We start from the raw sequence: 22,975 nt of genomic DNA, 5'->3' as shown, positions 1-22,975 counted from the left end.
AGTACCTGGCACATTAACTTTGGTAAAAATATTAGCATAATTGTTATGAGGTTTAAATTGCTGGAGTCAAATCGACCCAAAGGATAAAAGACGTTCTCACATGCCCTTGTTTGCCACCAGAGGTCGTCAGCCACTGATTACGTTTTAATGTTAGAATTGTTTTATCAGTCCTTCTGAAGGACATTTTCCATGGCTTTTTTATAATGCCAGACATTGTCAGACATTTTATGCAAACATGGTTATTCGTCTAATGGTAAATAGTTCCTTAGGCGACAACATGGGCATGATTACAAATTAAAGTGAGTGGATCAGTAGCTTAGTCTTCAATTTCATCCACGTTACGCCTCATTCATTGAAATAATAAATGATACAACAAAGTCTCTATCAGTGCTGTGGTGAAAATCTTTTTAACGCATTATCTTGAGTTGAAAGGATCATTGTCACACTGAGAGTCTTAATCAGTGTATTCACAGTTACGTTTAGGATAATCCGATTGATCGAATCTATTTTGTGTCCTCGATGTGCGTGTGTGAGAAAAAGAGGCAAAATGTCTCAAAGAAAATTTGGATTATAACTGAAATAGACTAGGCTATCCATTTAAACATCTTCGTCAGAAAATTATTTTTAACTAAAACTTTGTAAAGTACTATTAGCTGAGTAAATATGCTACACAAACTGTTGCCATGGATTTTGGGAGGTTAGTTTTGACAGCAGCACTTAGTAAACTGGACCCACCCAGGCACCTTGCACATCATCATCGAAAGTGCATAACAGTGGTCATGACGTCATGAATCCCACCTTTCCTATGTCCTTCTAGTCAGGCGCAGGGAAGTTTGACTACAGGTCGCAGTGTGTGGTTTCGCCATGGGCGCACAGTTGCGCTGACTCTCATCCACTTAGTCCCTTAGATATTTGACTTTAATGTTTTCTGATCAAACTACGTAAAAGGAGACCGGTTATCAGCGCAAGAGAGGCTGTTGGATTGGATTTACATTCTGTGTGGTTAACCACTGCTCTTTCTCTCCGTGGGCTTTGAGGAATAACCAACAATATGTCGAGAGACCCCGAGGACGTGAATAAGCTTACTGAAAGTACATACAAGGTAAATATTTATGACATGTTCAGATGGCGAATGTGTCATGTTAATCGTATACTACAGTGACCTTTTTACATGTATTTGCTTGCGAAAAATATCAGTTGCTCAACACAAACATGAAATATATTCTGTTCAGAAACTCGAAGCCATGGATAGTGTTAAATACGCTGCTTTGTATACCTCACATTTGCACCTGTAACCGGTCTGTTGTCGGAAACGGGATAGGATATTTTAATAGCAAACATCATAACAAAAAGTGATCAAAGGCAGTCTCTTTAGAGCACAACAACTGGCTAGGCTATATTGTGCTGACGTCCTGAGTGTTTAGACAACGTTGTCTTAGAGGAAACTTCATTTGCAAATCAGCTTTACCTTTCTACCTTTGCCTCTGCCTGAGCTACCTGTACTTTGCACTTTGAAAAAAAAAACAGTTGAAAGTGACAGGGACCTCAATCATTTCACAGTAAGTCCATCTTCCCCAGCTAGAGCTGGTTTCAGGGATGGAGTGAAGGAACCTGTTTTAGTGGGGTGTAAAAGTTGCATACCTGACCATGCATTGTTCTGTTGAGGGTGTGCCTGGGGAATAGAAAGAGGAACTACCCGGCGTTTCTTGTCGGGAGCTGCATTCCTCTAGAGAATTAGCCCTCGAACTTCTTCGCAAGGACTTTGGTCTTGCTTACTTCAATTAAAAGGTTAATGATTGAAAGTCTTCCTGGGCTATTTTTAGTGTTATGGATTGTATAAACAAACCTCTCACTTTGCCAGCGCCAGTAAATCAATTGAAAAGTTTACAACTTGATAAAGGATTTTATTTCTAAATTGCCCTAAGAAGCATAATCTTCAATCAAAATGCCTGATGTCACTTTGTCTGAAGTATAACTTAGTGCATGTCACTTATTTGCAGGGGTGAAAAAAAATGGCAGAATACATTTTCAACAGTGCTGTTTTCCTCAGCTATTCAGACACATAAAACAAGTTTCTAGTAAAAAAAACTAGTACAATTATTTCCAACATCACCAGTAGTTATGGCCTGTCACAAACACTGTGGATCCTTGGGATAGGAGACTGACCAGCAGTCTGATCATGTTTTTGTTTAGTTGTATTTAAGTCATTTTTCACTTTGTTCTTCATCAGAATGTTGTGGAAAACTTCAACCCTGCACTGCGGAACCTGGTCAACTTGGGAAAGAGCTATGAGAAGTCGGTGACAGGTACGGTGCCACTGTGCTGTGAAGATTATCGCATTAGATTTGTGTATGAAGAGTCAGTGCATCATATACTAATGCCATTCTGTCTTCTCGTCACAGCTATGAACCTGGCTGGGAAGGCGTACTTCGATGCGGTCTCCAAGATTGGAGAAAACGCCGCTGTCTCGCCGGTTTCCAGAGAGCTGGGTAAGTGTCTGGCCTGGCTGGTCTGAAGTCTGTGGCCAGTCGCCAGTGCCAGGGAGAATGAGTCATGACGGCGTGCGTGTCCAAGAAAACAAAGAGCTGATTAGCCCATCATCATTGTATCCTGAGAGAAAACATACTAGTTCACTTTGTATGTGGCTTGACAGATAATTCATTCTGTTGACAGTGACTCAGCCTCCAATGTATTATTTCAGGGAAGATCATAGAGAAGTGTGTGTGTGTGAGTGTGTGTGTGTGAGTGTGTGTGTGTGTGTGTGTGTGTGTGTGTGTGTGTGTGTGTGTGTGTGTGTGTGTGTGTGTGTGTGTGTGTGTGTGTGTGTGTGTGCCGCACAGAGATGGATGGATGCACATGTGTGGGAGGGGAGGGTGGATTTGGAGGTTCACCTCAAAGCTTTGCTTCATTTATCATCAGCCGTTAACCTCTTTTACTGTGGCTGATTCACAGACAGGGAGCTGACAGGGAGCCCCTTAGCCCTGGCTATTTTAGGCCTTCTACTGTAAGGCTTTTTATAATATGGGGGAAAATGATCAGCACATATTAATGTGACTCATTAGACTGATCCTGTCATGTGAGACCATCATCATAACTCATGTAGTGTAGAGAATATTTATTGAGACAATTATGAAGTTCTGCTGGCTCTCTATGGTTTGTATGTTCAAATTCCTCTTGAAGTCCAGAACTTTCTAGTGCTTTGTGGCCTTGCTGGCCTGCCGTAGCCCCTCCGCAGCCACGGGCGCACATCTGTGGCTCCAGCTATGTGGCCCGGGCTCGCTCTCAGACGACAGTCAGACGGTGTGAACTCTCTCACACATAGCACCAAGAGCGGCAGCAAACACACGAGAGCAAACAGAGATCCTGAGAGACTCTGTCCTCGTCTCTGCTCCATCTGCCACACCACAAGGATCCTCATTAGTGCAGTCTGCCAGCTCTCTGAGAAAGCTTTAGAATGACGAGACTTGGGCATACATGTTCCTGAATGCCTCTGTAGCGTGTAGGGTGTGTTTTGGGCCGGATCTGTATATTTGGATCCCCAAGAAGTCCCCCAACCAGCCGTAACTGTCTAATCAAAGGATCTAGCTATTGCCGTCACAGAGCAAGCATGTGTTAGCTCAACCATATGCTAAATGGCATTTTAATAGGTGCTGACTCACCCGGTGTCTACTCACGTCCATATAACTGTTGAGCTTTGACTTGGTACCCATGCGACGGTGTGAAAACATCAATAAGCTTATCACCTAATGGCCATGAGTTCATGATAAAATAGGAAAAGATCAGCACACGCCTGATAAGCGCCCAACATTTTACCCACCTCTGTCCTGTCAGAATGCCTTGGGCTTGCTGAAGGATTTCCCCCTATTGAGCATTGATGTGGCACCAGCGGCAGTCAAACCCACAATTGTACGGGGCCATGTCCATGTTTGTCAGACTGTCGGGAAAGGTCCCTTCATGTCAAAGTAATGAGAAAATGAGCTTTGCTGTTGTCAACCCCTGTCGTGTGGCACCCCTTGTCTCTGATAAGAACATGGGTGGACTGGTCCAGCTAGCCGCATAGGAGCAGGCATGGCAGAAAGAACCAGACTTCCCGACTCCTTCCTGCCATAGAATGTTCATGATTGGTTGCGCATACATCTCTTATTATAGGCCACCCTCACGGGTGTACAGTGAGGCAGAACAATAATATCAAAGCTTTACCCCGTGTGTTTGTGTGCAGCTGCTGTGAGAACACCACTGTTTTTAGAAAATAAATTGCAGACTATTATAGCGGTGATATTTTTGTCTTTCTTGGTATTGTGGTAGTGCACGATCAAATATTAGGCATCTCCCAGGGGAGAGGAATGAAATTGAAATGCAGCCAGGTTGGAATGTGAGCCAACAAAGGGCTCCATTTGACCCTCCGCCCTTCCACCTTTTCAGAAGCTGGCAGAGTTATGCGGAGCACCAGCTCAGAGGGGCAGGCCTGGGCCCTGAGAGGCCCTGCCCCTTGGGAAGGAGATCGTTCTCCGAGTGGGAGCAGGGACTTGCTCAGGTGACCTGGGTTATTTGGAACGCTTGTCCCTGAAAAGGTTACATGGCCGGGGCCGCTCGGAGTGTTTTGCTTCCCGGAGTGTCGTTTCGCTGCCGTGGTTTGATGTTGTTAACTGGAACAGGCTCGACCACAGGCATGCTTAGGGTGTGTGTGTGTGTGTGTGTGTTCGGTGGTTTGGGCTTATTCATCAAGGTCCCAAGCCGTAACGTCAGACGTTCTCGAGAGGATTTTTTGTTTCTCCCAACACTGTTAGTCTCTCTCTCTCTCTCTCTCTCTCTCTCTCTCTCTCTCTCTCTCTCTCTCTCTCTCTCTCTCTCTCTCTGTCTCTCTCTATGTCTGTCTGTCTGTGTCTCTTCACCTCTCACACCTCCTCTCAAAGAACAGCAGTAGTGGTCAACAAGGCCACCACCGTGTCCTGCTATCCAGTACCCACCAAACTCCAGTCTGCTCCATTGTTATGTACCTCTACCGGTCAGATAGCAACGCCCGCATCACAGGCATGCACCTGAAACCGACTGTTACACACCATTCATGGACTCTGTCTTCAGCAGATTTCTCAGAGATAGTGGCTGAGTCAGTGAAGTGACTGTGATTTATTTTCTAAGTTGGGAAGGCATAGACAGTTACAAAGGTTCCTAACCCGAGGTTTAATTCCAATTTTTTGAAAATGTCAAGAAATTGAAATGTAGTGGTCTTCTGTAAGGAGTGACTGACTAGCCTTGTTATGTGAAAAGATGAGTCCTTCTCCATGTTGCAAGGGCATGTTTACGCATGAGCAGTTCCCACTCCTTGTGAGTCCCACAGTTTTTCCACTTGACTGACAGCCTCTGCACCCCTTATCTCATAGGTCACCTAGGGGTCACATGGGTTTGAGTCGACACTATATGACCGCAGTGAAATAGCCCATATCTAAAATGTCATCTAGCACATCATCTGTGTTTAAGCAACACAGTAATTGCACTTGGTTCTCACTTTGCTTATGTAATAACCTGCTAATGGTGTGTGTATGTGTGTGTGTGAGGGAGAGAGAGAGCGTGTGACCAAGACAGGGTGAGGATTGAGTGGGTGACCGGAATGATTGTAGCCAGTGTGTGGGCTTTACGCGGCCCCAGAGTAAACAGTTTGGCCTCCACCAAAGCAAACAGTGCAACTCTTTTTCTAAAGTCAAGTGCTCTCGAGGCTCAAAGAGTAGACAGCCCTGGAAGCCTTTGGTCTGTGCCTTCACTTCAACATCAGCTGCTCCAGCCAGAAATGAGAGACCATGGATTTTCCCCGGGAAAAAAATCCAACTTTCAAAGGGTGTGTATTTGTTCCAGGACTGCTTGAGTCACCATTGCTTTAAAGCTCACTTTCTGAGTCACAGCGGTGTAGTGTTAGTCTGAGGTGGCGGCAGTGGTGGGGGTTGATGGAGGAAAAGGGAAGGGAAGGAAAAAAACACAATAATTCATCCCTAGCAACCTTGCAGCAAGCGCCACTCCCTGCACTCTTGCCTAAGCCCAGTATCAGCGTTGCCAAGGAGCCAGCCGTGCCTTAAAAAAGGTGGAACTGCCAAAAGATTTGGCTGCGATTGCGGAGGCACACCTGGTGAGGACGTGCTGAGTGTGTTTCCTGTTAGCTCGTTTGTACGTGTCTCCTGTCGGTGACTGTCTGAAGACTGTGGATCATGGTTGGTGCCATGCCATGCTTACACAAGTGATTCTCTCCAGCCCCCCACCCACCCCAGCAATCAATCATTTCAGGTTTCATCTCGTCAAGATATGCACATAATCTGCCACAGAAACAGCTACCTGTGTAATCATCACCACAGGTTGACTCTAAGCATACAGCGTGAATACCCTCCTCCCTCCCCCATCCCACCCCCCACCCCACGCTCTAGTATTCTGGCAGTGAGAGGCTTGATGAAGGGGAGAGAGGTGAGAATAGATGGCTCTGTCTGGCGTCGGTGCGAGACGAGCTGTGAGAACCTCTCCAATAACTCTGACTGACAGGCCCACGTGAGCACCTGGGTAAACACATGGCCCATGTTCTGATAAGTCACTGCACGCGTGCGCGCACCCACCCCCACACACATAGACACACACACACACACACTCAATCACAAACACACACAAATCAGAGGCAGAATTAGGTAATATTTTACTCAATTGACTATGTGCACTTGGTAATATTGTATCAGTTATGTATGGATGACCATATGCCAGTCAGTGATAATCAGCCACAGAAACTCAAGCTGATGAATCACTGAGGGCAGAAGAAGTGTGTCTGAACAGATCACTTTTAGGTGTACATTCTGAATCATTTCACAAATTGCCTTCACTCGTAGTTGAAATGGATTGACATGTGTTCTGTTAACACTTTCACTGCCAAAGATGAAGCTGTTTTTTTATTCACAGTCTGGCTTTCATGTGTTAAAGAAGATGCCCATCAGATAATCTCAGTCGGTTGAACACGCCCTGTTTTCCAGTAATGTCTTAAACTGGCATCAATCCAGTTTGGCCGGATCAAGTCAAACCAATGCTGTGGTGATTATCTGAGGGGAGTAGGTAGACAAAGAGACTTCAACTATTTGTGGTACTAGCACACCCAGAGAAGCTAGACATGGGACAGTTTGTTTATGTTTCTCTCAGCTTTTCGCGACTTGAGCGGTAACCTTTCCGCGGGGGTCGGGTCGGGGTGGTCCGTCCGCGGGCAGATTGTTTCTAGAGCTGTGAAAACACTCGGCGCCGATGCACACCCGTGTGCCGCATACAAAGGCTGCATTTACCAGCACGTTCTGCTGACCTTTAGTTGGGGGATGTTGTTGTAATAAGCACGTGTGGGGCTCTGCTCGGCAAAGCTCACCTTCGCACCACTGTTTCATACGCATCGGTTGTTGTTGTCGTCGTTCTGTTTGTTTACTTTTTGGCAGTGACCATTACACAAGTACCCTTCAGAGAGACCATAAACTGCAAAAAACAGGGGCGGGACTGTTAAATGGCAGCTGTAAACTGACACAGGTGCTTTCTTAATTGTGTCTAATACATCCGTGTGGTGAGCTAAGCTAAGCTGAATTTTTGTTCCATTTGCTCTCCCAGGCAACTGGTTCAGGCTGCATATTTAATGGTTCAGTCAGGCTTTACACAGGCAAATGGCCCATCATTTGTATGAGACGACACCACCAGAATATTCTGGCTAGACTTGTATATTGTTCCCTGTGATAATGTGGAATGCCTAGATCCCTCTCTTACTGTGTGTCCCCCCCCCCCCCCCCCCCCCAATGTTCACAGTGGCTTTGAATGGTGTGTCTGGGTCTTGTGTGTTTTGTCTGGGCCTCTGGAGATATCATTATTGACAGTGATGCCTTTCTGTTGTGACTGACTGACAGGCAGGTTCTTTGCCATCGACAAATGAGCCTGCCAAATTAATCTGCATATTCACAAGTTCTGATAGTGCTAGTGTTCAGAAAATGAATTTGAATTTCAATATTGAAAGTATACTTGTAGACATCTGGAGTCATGCTGAGCACACTTCAATCATTTCTTGGAACCAGTGCGGACACAACAGAGACACTGCATCAGTTGCCATATGGTACTTGAAATGTAAATATGCTTAGCCTACTCGAGAATATATATCACACAGGAGTAGGTGGAATCTTCGGAGGGCCCTTCCTCCTATGTTGGAAATAATATGTTTGGACTACAGTAGTCTGTGTGTATTGATATAATTTGGGTTTTATCTCTGAAACCATGATTAATCTGTGGGGGATTTTAGAAGGGAAGGATAATAAATGAAAGCCTGGATGATAGATGATGATGATGATGATAATAATGATGATGTATTGTGTCTCCACAGGTGTTGTTTTGATGGAGATTTCAGAGTCACAAAAGAAGGTCCAGCTGGAGCTGGAGGAGACGGTGAGTGTGTCGCATGACATGGTGGAGAAATTACATACAGTTTTACATACAGTTTTACATACAGTTTTACATACAGTTACATGAGGTTGTGTATAACCACTTATCTGAATAGGCCAGCTCCCTTACTATCTCGCTCTTTTCTTTCTCTCTCTCTCTCTCTCTCTCTCTCTCTCTCTCTGTCTCTCTCTCTCTCTCTCTCTTTCTGACACTACCTCTGGCTCATTCCAACATTGACTTAACAGTGCTAGAACACACCTACCACTCAGTTCAGCTTTAGCAGCACTGTTTTTCAAAAGCGTGGAGTACAAACAGTGCTCGTAGCGTTCCCTTTTTGTCACGGTCCGTCCCTTTTATCCGTTTATCTGATCTAGTCGCTCGCTTGCTGAGGGAGAGACGGTCCAGCACTAATAGAATGTCACAGCGAGATGACTGAAGTCTCCATTAGAGCTCCATTAGTCTGGAGATTAAAACCGTGCACAGATGGAGTGTTTGGTGCAGACTAACACACACTCACACGCACACAGACTAACAATCTCCCCTTTTTGCTCTCCAGTAATTTACTTCTACTTTTACAAGCCTGTTTAAATACACGTTTTAGATTGTTTTTCCCAGTGCGCATGTTCGTCCCGATATGTCTGTTTCTACCTGTGTTTGCTGAAGCTATAACATGGCTCTAAAAGCTGAAATAGCTTTCGAGCACAGAGACAAAAAAACAATGTTAATGTTTCGCCATGGTCGCCCGATAAGGTGGATCCACTGATAAGAGTTCCTATTCTAAAGCAGTTATCATCCACAACACGCAAACCTTCCCCGGCTCTACATCAAGTCACCTGAGTGTGTTTGAAAACCTCTTCTGTCGCATCTTAAAGACACTTTATTTCTCTGCTCCTTCTCCCCCCAGTTCAAGAGGTTCCACCGAGATATTATTGCTGAGCTGGAGAAGAAGACTGAGCTGGATGTCAAGTATATGAATGTAAGGGCTGGAGCTGGGTAGGGAGGTATCAGTTCTGGAGGGTAAAAGTTCTGCCCAAGTCTTGCGTTAACTATACACCACTGCCCTTGTTTAAGCAGCGTGCCTATGAGCACATGCAGTTGGTGGACCACAATACATAAGATGGAACTTTTACTCTCTGAACTTGGACTAGCCAAACCTGTGTGGGCTTGGGTAATGTCATACACATACACAAACACAAACACACACATATCTTGCTCCCACTCTATCACTGATGCAGCGATTGTGTCACCGTTCCCCCCAGGCCACATTCAAAAGATACCAGTCAGAGCACAAGCTCAAGCAGGACTCTCTGGACCGCTCGCAGTCTGACCTGAAGAAGCTCCGCAGGAAGAGCCAAGGGAAGCATTCCTCTAAGTATGAGGTCAAGGAGAATGAGGTGAGGCAACTGGGGACCTGTTTGAACAAGTGGACAGTGGACATAATGCACAGTGATACAGAGGTTAAGATAGACAGAGCAGCACCGCAAAATGATAAACATATTATACATAATGTACATAGTGGTTTATATCAGGTGAGAGGAACATTTCAGGATTTTTCAACCTGGGCCCTATTTTAGATCTTTTTGGGTCAAGACTTTGACTAAGTATAATTGATGATCGAAAATCGGCCCCAGCATTGAGTTAGGACGCTTAAACCGGCAACCGCAAAAGGCTATATAATGGAATCCTATACGGAAACCAGCACGTCAAAGTAAACCGCTTGTTTTTGCCACTGAAAGGCTCATAAATGTCTTTATAAAGGTCTGACAACATGTAAAGGATTCCTATGACGATACACCTGTAAAACGAGACTGGTCAAACACTGACTGTACAAACAGTCATTTTCTGTAGTTTCTTTACAGTTATTGAGGTAAACAGATGTGGTTACATCCTTTCCATGTTGTCAGACACTTACAATAACATTTACGAGCGAAAAACCAGTGGTTAACATTGGCGTGCTGGCCTCATGGGATTTATTGTACAGCCGATACTCGCCTGATAAGGATCAATAATTGTCCTTAGTAAAAGTTTGGTCAGAAAAAGATCTAAAGCTAGGGCCCATGTTAAAAAGTCCTGAAGTTTCTCTTTAAGTGTCAGGTTATGATAAACTGTAATGTAAATATAAACTGATGGGTATAGGCTGCAAAGTAAAAAAGCTTTGCCCCACAATACTGAGATCTATGAAGGCTACCATTAGAACACAAACTTTATTATAATTTTTTTGCCCTCTGCCCGTTTAAATTGCAGTTGAATTTGAGTTTCCTCTGCAGTGTTGCTGTATGTGGCCGTTTGATGTTATTGTTTGTTTGTTGTAGACCGCTCAGACGGCAGGACATTTGAGTGTGTGGGTGGAGTGCCTGTGATCCTTGCCTCCAGACAGTGCATAACAAGAGCCTTCATTTTCCCTGAGTATAAGCATAAAATGTCTTACATTTTATACTCTAGCTGACTGGAATAGCTCCAAACACAATTAATGCCACATGCAGTGCAATCAGAAAGTATTCAGACCCTTTCACGTTTTTCACATTTGGTTTTGTGTCAGCCTTCATTTTCTCCCTCATCAATCTACTAATATCACATTGACATAAGTATTCAGACCCCCTTTGCTATGAAACTCTTTATGGCAGAGTGGCCAGATGGAACCCTCTCCTCAGTGGAAGACACGCTGGAAGGCTCAATTTCAGTTTGCAAAAAAAAAGGGTCTAAAGGACTTCTAGAACGGGAGAAACTAGATTTTCTGTTCTAATGAAACCAAAATTGAACAGTTTGGCCTCAATTCTAAGCATTACATCTGGTGAAAACCAGCTCATCACTTGCATGGTACCATCCCAGCAGTGAGGCATGGTGGTAGCAGCACCTTGCTGTGGGGCTGTTTTCAGTGGCAGGGACTGGGCTGAGGGAAAGCTGAATGGAACAAAGTACAGAGATCTCTTAATGAGAGCCTGGTCCAGAGGGCTATGGACCTCAGACAGGTTACTAAGTTCACCTTTCAAAGGGACAATGACCCTAAGCACACACACAAACAACGACAACACAGGAGTGGCTTAGGGACAACTTTGTGAATTGTAGATTGAGGAGGAGGAAAACAATAATGATTTAAGCATAAGGCTGCAACATGACAAAATGTGAAAAAGTGAACCTGTGAAGTACTTTCTGAATGTACTGTAAGTGTTCAATCTGTTGCATTAAGAAAACAAAGGTGAAAATACTCCTTGAGTACAAAGGCTGAAAACAACCAAACAAAACTCCTGCTGCGCCACACCTGCGGCCTCAGGCAGATTCTAAGTGTGGGTGCTTCTCCTTTTCTATAGGTCTCTCCTTTTCAGAGGGAGGTAATTTCTTTGTTGTGACCCTCCCCCGCTCCTCTTTGACCTCACGCCCACAAATGAAAGTGTGTGTCCCGAGCCGTGGGCGTGGGCCAGCAGAGTGAGGTCATTCCTGACTCGTTGCCCTCCAAGCCATTAGCCTCCACAAAGGCAGCTCTCCGTCTCCTTTATCACGCGTGCATTAAGCACCGGGCTCTTATTGTGCTGTAAATCAGTGCGGCGCTGCAGTCAAGAGATGGGTTTCGCCCGACATATGAAGACTGGGCTCAACCCTAAACACCGGCATGCAGCGTGTCATGTTTTAGTTTTCCTTGTTTTTGTCCCCACACTAGTTTATTGACCAATGGAATAGCCTTTTTTACACAGCTTTTTATACCTAGTTTTATACTTCAGTTTTTCTTTGTTTGTTCGGGTGGTCAATAGAAGGTGTGAGTGTTTGCCATTCATCTTTGTTGATGCCTTCACGGCACAGCGCCTGAACAGACCGGTCGATGTTTACCACGTTTAGCTGAGGATGTGGGATCTGAGGCAAATTATGTGTCTTCCTCTCCCAAGTATTGACTGGCATCCAAATTTAAAGTGCACCCCCCTTCTCTGCTGCACCCTTTTAAGCCTCCCCTCAGTGCAGACAGAAGCCACTTGAATTACTTATGAATTAAAAAAAAAAACCTCACATACACACACACACACTCAGAGAGAAGCAGTTTGGCGTCTCGTTAACATAGCTTCCTGTCTTTACCTGGGGTTGATATGTTTCACCAGCAGAAGCGACATGGCAAGAAAAGGAAGCACAATAGGCACTTGTTCAGAAAGAAACACACAGCTTTGTCGCCAGAGACGGGGCACAGGGAGTGGAAGATGAGCCAGACATTAAAGGGAAGGGTTGTGACAACAGACCGAAACCTACACCAGGGAGATGGACCATTCTCCCTGTCGCTATGACAACTCTTGTCAGAGAAAATGGGGGAAATGGTTTCCATAGAAGAGCAAAGAGCCTATTCTGATTGAAAGCTAGAACTGCTTTTTTTCACTGATGGTATGAACTATGGACTTTGAAGCAGCGCGCGTGATGGTGCAACTATATGATTTATCATGTCTCTTAAAATCGCCTCTTTAAATTAACTCTCATATACTGATAGAAGTGTAGTTAGTAAAAAATAACCAGCTAAAGAGAACATATAGTTAAAAAATGTCATCTGTAGAACCACGTTTGCGTGTGTGTGTGTGTGTGTGTGTGTGTGTGTGTGTGTGTGTGTGTGTGAGAGAGTGAGAGCGAGGTATTGCCTGTGGGGTAAATTGCCTATAGAGATTGTGTGTGTGCGCCTCTCCTTGCTGTGAGTGCTGTGTGTTTGGGAATGATAAGCAGTCCTGTGCACCTCACTGTGCTATGCTACGCGGAGCTGAGCTGATGTGATCTCTCCCCTCTATCCTGCAGTGCATACAGACCCTCTCCTCCCGTCAGATGGAGATGCAGAAGCACATTGCCGAAGGTTGCCAAGAGGCACTGCTGGAGGAGAAGAGAAGATTCTGCTTCTTGGTGGACAAGCATTGTACCTTTGCCCATCATATGTCCACATTCCACGGCAAGGTGATGCAGCCAATCATCAACATTACTATATCTTATTTCTGTAAAGCAGGCTGAATTGCCTCTGTGTCTGCTATATATTTACCATGTCTTCTCGGCACAGGCCAAAGGAATGTTGGAAGAAAAGCTTCCCATCTGGCAAGACAAATGCAGTGACGCCACCAAGGTGCCAGACACAGTGATGACCATGATCGAGGGTCTACGCACCCCTGTGTCCATGACCCCAGATGCTTCACCCCTCATGGAGCGTCTAGCGAGGGTGAGTCCTCTCCACCAGGAGCCAGCTGAACCTCCACTGACTCCACTCCACTGCACCTCACAGAGATTGACTGATCTTTGTCATGAGTTGGTTATCTTATCTTATCTGCTGGGATAGGTTTAATTTGTCATAGTTTGTAAAGTAATGCTCAAGGTGACGAACTGAGATCTGTGGTATGTTGAGCATTCATTTGATAGGATGAAATGACAAAATTCAGAAGCTAAGGAATTTAAGGAGCTCTTATCGCCAATACCAAGAGTGGGATCAGATAGAAGATGAAACCTTACTTAATCACCACACGTTGTCCGGCAGAGAGTTTTTATTAGATTGGAATGTGAGCATCCTCAGCTGATAAGACGGCTGTTATCTTGATAAACATGAAAGACTGTATGGCAACATAATGCTTATTCACTCTTTGCCCTGGTCATGGGCCAAAGGAACTTTGATATTTCAGTCGATGGCAGAGCCTTTATCTAACAGGTTTGCCAGCAGGGCCAATGGTCAATGAAGGGAGAAACCGGAAGCCTGTATTTTGTGATCGGTATCTTTTCCATTATACTGTCCTAGTCTCATTCATGTTATTTTGATTTTCAGACCAATTCAGAAACGGTGGGGCCACCACCTGCCCCCGCCCTGAAAGCCCAGATCAGTCCACTGGCTAACATGTTCACCCAGGACATCCCCAGAAGCCCCATCTCTGTTGACCTCAACTCAGGTACTGACCACCGGCACCGCTCCCTGAGTTTAGCTGCTGCTGATAACACAAGATCTGTCTCCCTTCCCTGCTGCTTTTTTCATCCCCTGCATGTTTCAATTATGACATGGGCACTGACCTTTACAGAGACAGGAGGGTAAGAACTGGAGTAGGTAATGAAGCTATCCCATTGATTTTGAGTCATCCAGTTCTAATGCATTCTCAGTTTGTGTGGGAAGGGGGGTTGTGAGGCTTGGAAATTGCATTTAGGGATGGCAAGCCATCGTCACAGGGTTCATTGAAGTTCCTCAAGCTCACATGCCAAGAGTTTAAAAAAGTTCACATAACATAGACTGTTTAATTTCAGTGACACCGTATTTGTACATCGAGGCATGTTTTTGTTTGTTTTCAAACCAGCCGTATGAAAAGTAGTTGTACAATGTTGTCAGCACTGCTGAGGTAACTGACATATCTACTGGATGTTTTTCCTAGTCACTGTGTTCATGTGTGTGATCATAATAGCCTACCCTCCTGTAGCTCCTACCCATCTCTCGTCTCTAGAGTCCACAGACCAGGACAGTCTCGGCAGTAGTGGCCTGTCGCGGTCGACCTCGGTGTCCAGCGACATGAACCTGATGCGTAAGCCGCGCGTGCTGACCATCTTCCCCCACACGGCCGGCAACAACGACACGCTGCTCAGCTTCGACGACGGAGACTTCATCACCCTGCTCATCCAGGAGGAGAAGGACGGCTGGCTGTACGGAGAGCTGGAGAAGACCGGACAGTGAGTATTGACGATGGCCTGGGATGGGGAGTTGAGGTGGTGTTGGGGAAGTCAGTCTGATTAGTACCAGCATCTTTGACACTGGCTGTGTGCACAGCTTCCATTATCTTTTGAAAGCAGCTGAGTGTTTCTGCAGTAGATGTCGATGAGGGATGGGGATTATTTAGACAATAATGAAATACACTGTGATTTTACTCTATGAGGGCACATATCTAGTCCAGCTATGTCATATGTTTCATCTAGTCCAGCTATGTCATATGTTTCAATCTGATTTATAAAGTAAATGTACAATAGAGCAGTCACAAGAACGAAGTAGAGCACAGTAATGTCTCCTTGGAATGGCGTGTTTTGAAGCACTGTTCACGTCAGGCGGGGCCCTGATTTGCAATTGTGTTTTATTCCGTGCCTGGTCTCATGCATGACTGAAGAAATCAAACAGGTTTCACACACATTGTGTCCAAGAATCATTCTAAGCGTTTACATAGCTTCACTGATATGGTTGCTAGAGACCAAAGACTGGCAACACATTCCTTCAGTTATGTAGTCGTCACACACACACACACACGCACACACACACACACACACACACACACACACACACACACACACACAGTCACACACACACACACACAGTCACACACACACACACACAGTCACACACACACACACACACACACACACACACACACACACACACAGTCACACACACACACACACACACACACCCAGTCACACACAAACACACACACACACACACACACACACACACACACCCAGTCACACTCCCCTGCCGCTGATATGCATTTTGTAACCGTTGCCCAGCCCAGAGTGGAAATACTTGTTCTTGGCCTTTGTTAATTTTTTTTCACCGCTGATTTGCTTCTCTGAGAATGCCTGACATGCCAGACGAGACACGCTTGCAGCTCTGCTTATGGAAGGTCAAAGTAGATGATCGTTCATTTCGGGTCTTAGGACCACAAGCGCACAGGCACGGCTGTCACGAAAGTTAACGTCCTCATCAATGCTATAACGTGTAGGTGCGTTCCCATGGCATCACGGGTGGGTGTCTGGCTAGCTAATGAGTTTTTAATACATTCCAAAGCGCTATTGCACCACGTTATGGCTGAGTTCAAAGAGCCAAGTGATATGGTCCACAAGTTCAGATAACAATAAGGGGCTGTTCTCCTAGTTTCTTTCCACACCAGTCCCTTCCCCTCTCGCACCCCTCCTTCATGTTCATGAAGCGTCAGTGTGTACAAGGAAGTACCATTTCATATTTTTTATTCAAGAAAGTTAGTACAATACAGGAGGCATTAAAGTACAATGTCTTGAATTATTTTTCTCATTTTTATCAGTTAAACAAATCCCTCCCACCCATACCACCCACACAATGAGAAAAAAAAGGAAGTACCATTTCAAGTCAAGCATTTATAAAGGGAGCCCATTAGTTTGACCAGATTTCCTTAATTGCCACTTCGGAGATCTGCTAAGCTCCCCAAGGGTCATGGTGGTGTTTTTTTTGTTTGTTTGATTTGGTGAGCTGCAATCCCCCTGCAATCCCTCGCAATACTTTTAAATTCCCTCACAATATGTTTGCATTATCTTGACTATTGAGAGGTAATGGCACATTTATGGTGAGGGAATGCAAAAATATTGTGTGGTAATGCAAAATTATTACAAGGGAACACAGAAATTCCTTTATACCCTCCGTAGTGGTCAGTCAATATAATAGATTTTTTATTTCATCCAACTGCTTGACAACCAGCAATTATTAACTATTTCAAGGCTCACTTTTGCATGGAAATAAATAGCAGTTGCTTCCTAAGGCAGTTTCTTAGCAACCGTATCTTGACAGAGATGACTTTTACCTAATGGTTTCCAGCAGTACAACTGAGAGGTGCGCAGCCACCGTGATTTCTCCCGCTCTTGCCGCTAATGCAGTCGCTGACACTCGTGTTCCTCTCAGGCACCCAGTCATTTCCTCTTAACACTAAGCGTCTTGGTTAGCGAGTCTCAAACACACACACACACACACACACACACACACACATACATAAAAGCTTTTATTATAGACGGAATAGAATTTAATTGCTCTCTGTTTATTTATTTGTTTTGCCACAGACGTGGATGGTTCCCGTCATCTTACTGCCGGCCCTTCAGCGAGCCAATGGGGACAAACAGGTAAGCCCTTCCTGCATTAGTGCAGCAGTGTAGACTTGGAGACAAGAGAATGGAAACAAGCCATCTCTGCTCATACAGAGCCTATTGTTTCTGACCTCAGACATCAGACAATGTTTTTTTTTTCAATTTTCCTGGTTAAGCCTGTGACGCACCTACACATGTGTCCCCTGCCAAATCCAGTTGAAAAGTAATTTGTATTCAGAGAGCTCATTATCACATGCTGGAGAAGATATTTAATCATGTCTTGATATAACTCTTTCTTAGTCACTGAGCGGTCTCTCTTTTTGGGCCTTATTGGGGCACCCTCAGGATGGACACACCGGTGTTTGGTGGAGATGATCTCCATGAGCAGCCTGACGAAGAGGAGGACGAGGCCCCCGTGCTGCTGCCACCAGCCGACTACAGCGACACGTCACTGGACAGCCCCATCAAGACCTTCAGTCCCTCTCCAGAGAGCCCGGTCAGTACCAGCTGCTGGGATTTATCCCTTAAAGTAGTGTTGGAGTGGGGGATTAGGTTGGTGGTTGGGGGATGAGGGGTTAAGGAATGGAATACCCATTCTGCTTTGTCTCTCATATTCCTCACTGAGGATCAAATAAAGTGATGAGCAGAGATGGCTAGCCAGTATGAAATATTTGATTGTCAGTGTGAAAATTTGAGGACTGCGCTTATAAAAATAATAAAAAAACTCTCCTGGTTTAAATTTGGCTGCCATCCCCTTTAAGGTAGTCGCTTTGGGCAGCCATACACTGCTCCCAGTGCTCCTGCCATGCTTGAAACATTCCCTGGAAGTCAACCAGGGCCAAATATAAAGGCCTCCTTTCAAAATTATCACAAAATATTTTCAGGCCATTCCGGAAATGTACCAATTTGTAAGCACAATGAAGTGCTACATCCTGACTATCCCAGCTTTAACAACAACAAAGGCAAACTTTGGTATAGCAGCATTTAATCAATGACAACTAAGCAAAACCAATTGTGAGTCACTATGAGGTGAGGCTAATTAAAATGTCAACACTCATATCCTTTTAATCTGAGAAAGCTGTGTAGGTCTAATTAATATTAACAACTAACAAACATGAAACAAGGAAAACAATTAGGACTCAAATTACAGAAACCCACAGCACGGAACTAATGAAGAACATAATGAAGGCAACATGATTATTCAACACAAATTAGATGCTAGATTTCCACAGAAATCAAAAACATATGTTTTGGAACAGTAGTCTGGGCTATTGCATGACAACTCGATTACAACAATTCTAAATGACTTGATAAGAGTTAAATAAGTCTGAAGTATAAATAAGGTCAGCGATGTCCTAGATGGTTATGTGAGAATCCTGATGCACAATTAATTCAATTTCTTGAACATTTTCGGGAGTTGTGCTTGTGGATGGCGTGCTGTCGTCCTCCAGTGATGTTTTGCTCATCTTGAAACGCGAATGCCACTCAACACACCTAGTCTAGTTCATTGCTTCATTGCCTTAGACTTTCTGAAGCATTTCAAGGCGGATGTCGATGTCCCAGTGGTCACTTAACTTGTGTAACACTGATGTTAATCAAGTAACTTACTCACGAAAGTTATTGCTTGGACCTGCTTCATGCACATTACTGTGCTACACTCCGTTCGTCTACAGGAACAGTGCTCATGTTCTGAGCAGTGGGGGAAATCAGTCACAGGAAGTGTTAGAAGTTGACAACAGTCTCTCCCTAGTCTGTTTTTTCTTCATAAATCCTCCACTGACTTCTCAAAAGAAATCACAGTTGCTGAGTACAGAGGACGCCTCTTTACCCGCACTGTCACTTCACAACCAGGCTCAGCCATGCGGTAACATCTCATCCAATCCCAGTCTCTCTCTGGATCTGGTTTCCCCCGGGGGGACAAACCTGAGACTGGGCTACGGAGCGCTGGCCAGTCAGGCGACCCCTCTGAAGAGACTCGCTGAACAGTCCCATCTCTCGCCCCTTCCCACCCCCCTCTCTCCCTCCCTTTGTCTCCACCTGAGGCTTACGAATGGACCAGACCATGAATACACTGTGAATACCAATGGGGACTATATGCTGGTGGTGTGGAGGCTTTTAGCAGAGGCATGTATAAGGGGAAAGGCTGCAGGGTGACTTGCATTAACGTAACCTCCTCCCTTTTCTTCCAAGCGTGGGCCAAGAAGAACAGGGAGGGAATGTGCAGCACTGCTGTCATCTCAAAAAAATAAAGAGACATTTCAAAAATGCTCCCAGCCTGGTTCTGTGGCTTCACTGAGAGAGAGAGAGAGAGAAAGAGAGAGAGGTTGAAAGAAAACAGAAAAAATAGCGATAGTGAGGAGTAGTGAAAATCAGATAAACAAGAAAAGTCCTTGAGTGTCTGAGAGAGTGGAAAAGTGAAAGGCAGACAGAGAAGAAGAAAATCAGATAGAAGGACATAAAGAGACAGATGAAAGGATAAAACGATAGATGACTGAGAGGTTAACAGAGAGAGAATGAAGTAGATGCAAGGAGTGAGAGATAGAGAGAGAGAGATGCCGAGTCACAGAGGGGGCGGCGCGGTGAGCTAAAGCGGAGCTCGGCACGTCCACTGCATCAATTAGCTGAGCCCTGCGTCAGCTTCCCTCTGAGCCTGGAGAGACCCTGGCTCTGCTCCCTCTGCACCCTGCCACAGACTGCTGTCTCAGGCTTTCCAGCAAGACGCAGCCATCCGCACACAGCAACGCCTATCAGCAGCCAGAACCTTACACACACACACACACACACACACACACAAGCACACACACCTGCTATCTTGATCACATGACTGCAGAGCGAGGTGACCCCGCTCCATATCGGGTGCTGGAGAGTCTCAGGTAGGTAGGTTTGGGCCAAGGGCCCCCGGAGACCCACGGGCCCCGTCAGCAGCCCTTTTTGACACCAGCCTGCCCTCTGCTGGTGGTCTGTAGGGGGGGCAGGGCTGTGAGAGGAGAAACTGTCGCTGTTTGCCGAGTTTCAGCTCATGCAGTGGTGCTCTGGTTATGTAAAACTGTCCTGTTTGTCCTTTTGTCTCCTGAGAGTACAGAGTAATGGTGTTAAATACTGTTGGTGGAAAGAAATGAAACAATCCAAAACATTTTAAGAGGCAATCAATCATCAGAATGTCATTTTTATCTTGACTTTCATAGATCCTAATAACGGATGTTTACTCATATCTTGACTGTGAGCTCACTTATTTTGGGGGGAGATAATATCTAGTTTTTCAACGGCACTTTTGCAACACAGTCGAGAGTTGTGTGATTAGATTGTCAGTGCAGAGATGGAGTGTGCCGGCATTTCCAGATGATCAGGATTCCTGACATGTGCGATGAGGTCATTGTACATACTGTTCGCCCTCAGTTCTGAGCTGCAGTTTTTCAGAATGATTTGTTGACATCCTGATTGAACCAGTCCATCCGACATTAGGGAAATGGAGATGAGATGCACGTGAAAAAAACCCGCCAATACGCTCCCCATTCCAATACCTGCATCTTTTCTTTTTTTGTGTTTGAACAGGTTGTCTCAAATGGAATCTCCAAGCCGCCTTTCCTGGGGTGAGTAACCTAAGATGATTCATTTCCTCTACTGTTCTCAGATCATTTACAGACTCCTTTTGTAGTTGAGATAGCCACTTTAGTCATAAATCTGTCATGTGCTTCTTATAGTGGAGGGAACCCCTTTGCTACTATTAAACTACGACCCACAGTCACCAACGACAGATCGGCGCCCCACGTCTAGCGCCCCGCGAGCGCTCGTCGTGTCCCGGCCTGCCTCACCTGGGCTGGTCCGGGGTGCCACTCCCCAACGTCCCTCTCCCCTCCAGCTGATCGCCTGAACACAACAACATCACCCTATACTAACTCTGTTGCATTCTGGTTATACTCATGTGCTTTACAGAAAGGTGTTGGGGAAGTTTGGGGGGGGGGGTTGCTCTAAAATTGGTGGATTCAGATCAGGCACAGGGGCCGCCTGAAGCTGCCATGACCACTTGGCCTCCTGGATAGAGTTTGTGGTAGAATTGCATGGTTGGAACCATCCCACAAGATTATTTCAACTGTTTTGTGCCATTACCATGTCCACTGAGGGATGGGGCTATTTATATATATATTTTAGATATAATTTAATAATCTATAGATCTCTATTTTGAAGCAGAATTAGTGTGAATATTGTCAGTGTCCTGGCAACAGCTTTCCTTTTAAATACAAGTGCATTTTTATTTGAAGATAAAGAGCAAGTACTGCTGTTGTGTTTTTAAATAATATGGTGCCCCCACCCCTGAATGCCTAAGATGACTTAACTTTTTAATTTTTTTCCATTGAATGCTGAATGATTGTTTCCTGTTTGGAATGTGGATTGTTTTTTGCCAATAGTTACCATTTTGGCACTTTAGTGTTTGTGTGTGTTTGTACCTTCCCCTTTGTGTGGGTGCACACTGTGTAGGCTACTTAAAATGCCTATACCTACATATTTGTCTTTGCTCTAGATGTTGATAGTGATCCCTTGTATGGATCAGCTCTGGTTAGAGACCCATATATTACAAAGATGTTTTTTTCCTAGTTGGAACAAAGCAATAAATGCCTATCGTGAAGTGATCCACCTACCTGTAGTGCCCTTGAGTGCAACTGACTTGGCTCTGTCCTCATCCATTCTTGAAAACTGATGTGCATTCTGACCTCAGTGACTTACTGTTGAATCCCACCCCTTTAAACTTGTGACACCGTGCATATCGCCTGAAAGTTATTGACACATTTGTTTTGAAAATGTCTGGGAAATGGCTTTCTTTACCACATTTCTTGTTCTTTTGCTCGCCTGTTGCAGTATTCACTTTTTTATGTTTTCAGTAACACCGCACCATAGAGAACTTTTGGTATTTTCTCCAGTTATTTTTAAGTATCCTTTTGAACATCCATATGCACATCCTGAGACAGAATGAGACCTTGTTTTTCAACAAAGAACCATATTTTGAATGTACAAGGAGACTTTGTTTAAAATAAAGGTATACTCATGGCTCATGTCTCAGTTGTTCTTCCTTCCATCATTGTACCACATTTTAAACTATAAGCTACTCTGCGTTATACCACATTATAAACTATAAACAACTGTGCATTATACCACATTTTAAACTATAAGCTACTGTGCATTATACCACATGCCATGTAATAGCCTACTTATGTGAGGTTTGAGGAGGTACTTAGTTTAGTGACAAACCTGGACAAGTTAACACAGAGTGAACCTCCTATGGCTTCATTTACTAAGCTAAACTAAACAAAGTCAAAGGACTCTTCTTTAAGGAGGTTTACCACTGACTCTGTAGCAAAGGGAGAGGGCAGTCACCTCACCTGGCCTTGAATTGGGTCTACAGGGTACCAAACCTGCACCCTGGCAGTGCGCCAAAAAGCCATGGAGGTTGGCATGGCAGTCAGAGCACACCCTTGTGTGTAGTGAGGCCACTCTGTCACACTGCCCTCGCCTGTGGGAATTGCTCCCATGTGCTTCACAAAAACTCACGCATCCTCACACATCCTCACGCATCCTCCAACTGTACACCAATCCCAGGGCGCCCCACACACCCATCTCTGGGGTCCCTCATACAGGGGTCAACCTACCTGGGGTCCGACATACAGTTCACATACTGGGCACGCCTCCGATGACCTCACGGCAAGCCTCCCCACCTCTGACACCATTACTAGCGCAGGGAGAGACCTTGAACCCAGTCTACAGGGTA

General features: G+C 45.0%; 1 protein-coding gene across 1 annotated transcript; it reads left to right on the top strand.

The window, feature by feature from the left end:
- Positions 1-987: 987 nt before the first annotated feature.
- On the top strand, positions 988-20,988 carry baiap2l1a (BAR/IMD domain containing adaptor protein 2 like 1a; the record flags this gene model as incomplete). Its single annotated transcript, XM_080836024.1, has 14 exons — positions 988-1,102; positions 2,231-2,306; positions 2,403-2,489; positions 8,366-8,427; positions 9,329-9,400; positions 9,684-9,818; positions 13,183-13,335; positions 13,436-13,591; positions 14,186-14,306; positions 14,823-15,069; positions 17,191-17,250; positions 17,560-17,710; positions 20,767-20,804; positions 20,916-20,988. The coding sequence occupies exons 1-14, from the start codon at positions 1,052-1,054 to the stop codon at positions 20,986-20,988; spliced, it is 1,482 nt and encodes a 493-aa protein (XP_080692150.1). The 5' UTR covers positions 988-1,051.
- Between the last annotated feature and the right edge of the window lie 1,987 nt (positions 20,989-22,975).

This window comes from Sprattus sprattus (assembly GCF_963457725.1).
Source record: "Sprattus sprattus genome assembly, chromosome: 3".
NCBI lineage: Eukaryota > Metazoa > Chordata > Actinopteri > Clupeiformes > Clupeidae > Sprattus > Sprattus sprattus.
This window is presented reverse-complemented; position numbering and strand designations above follow the sequence as displayed.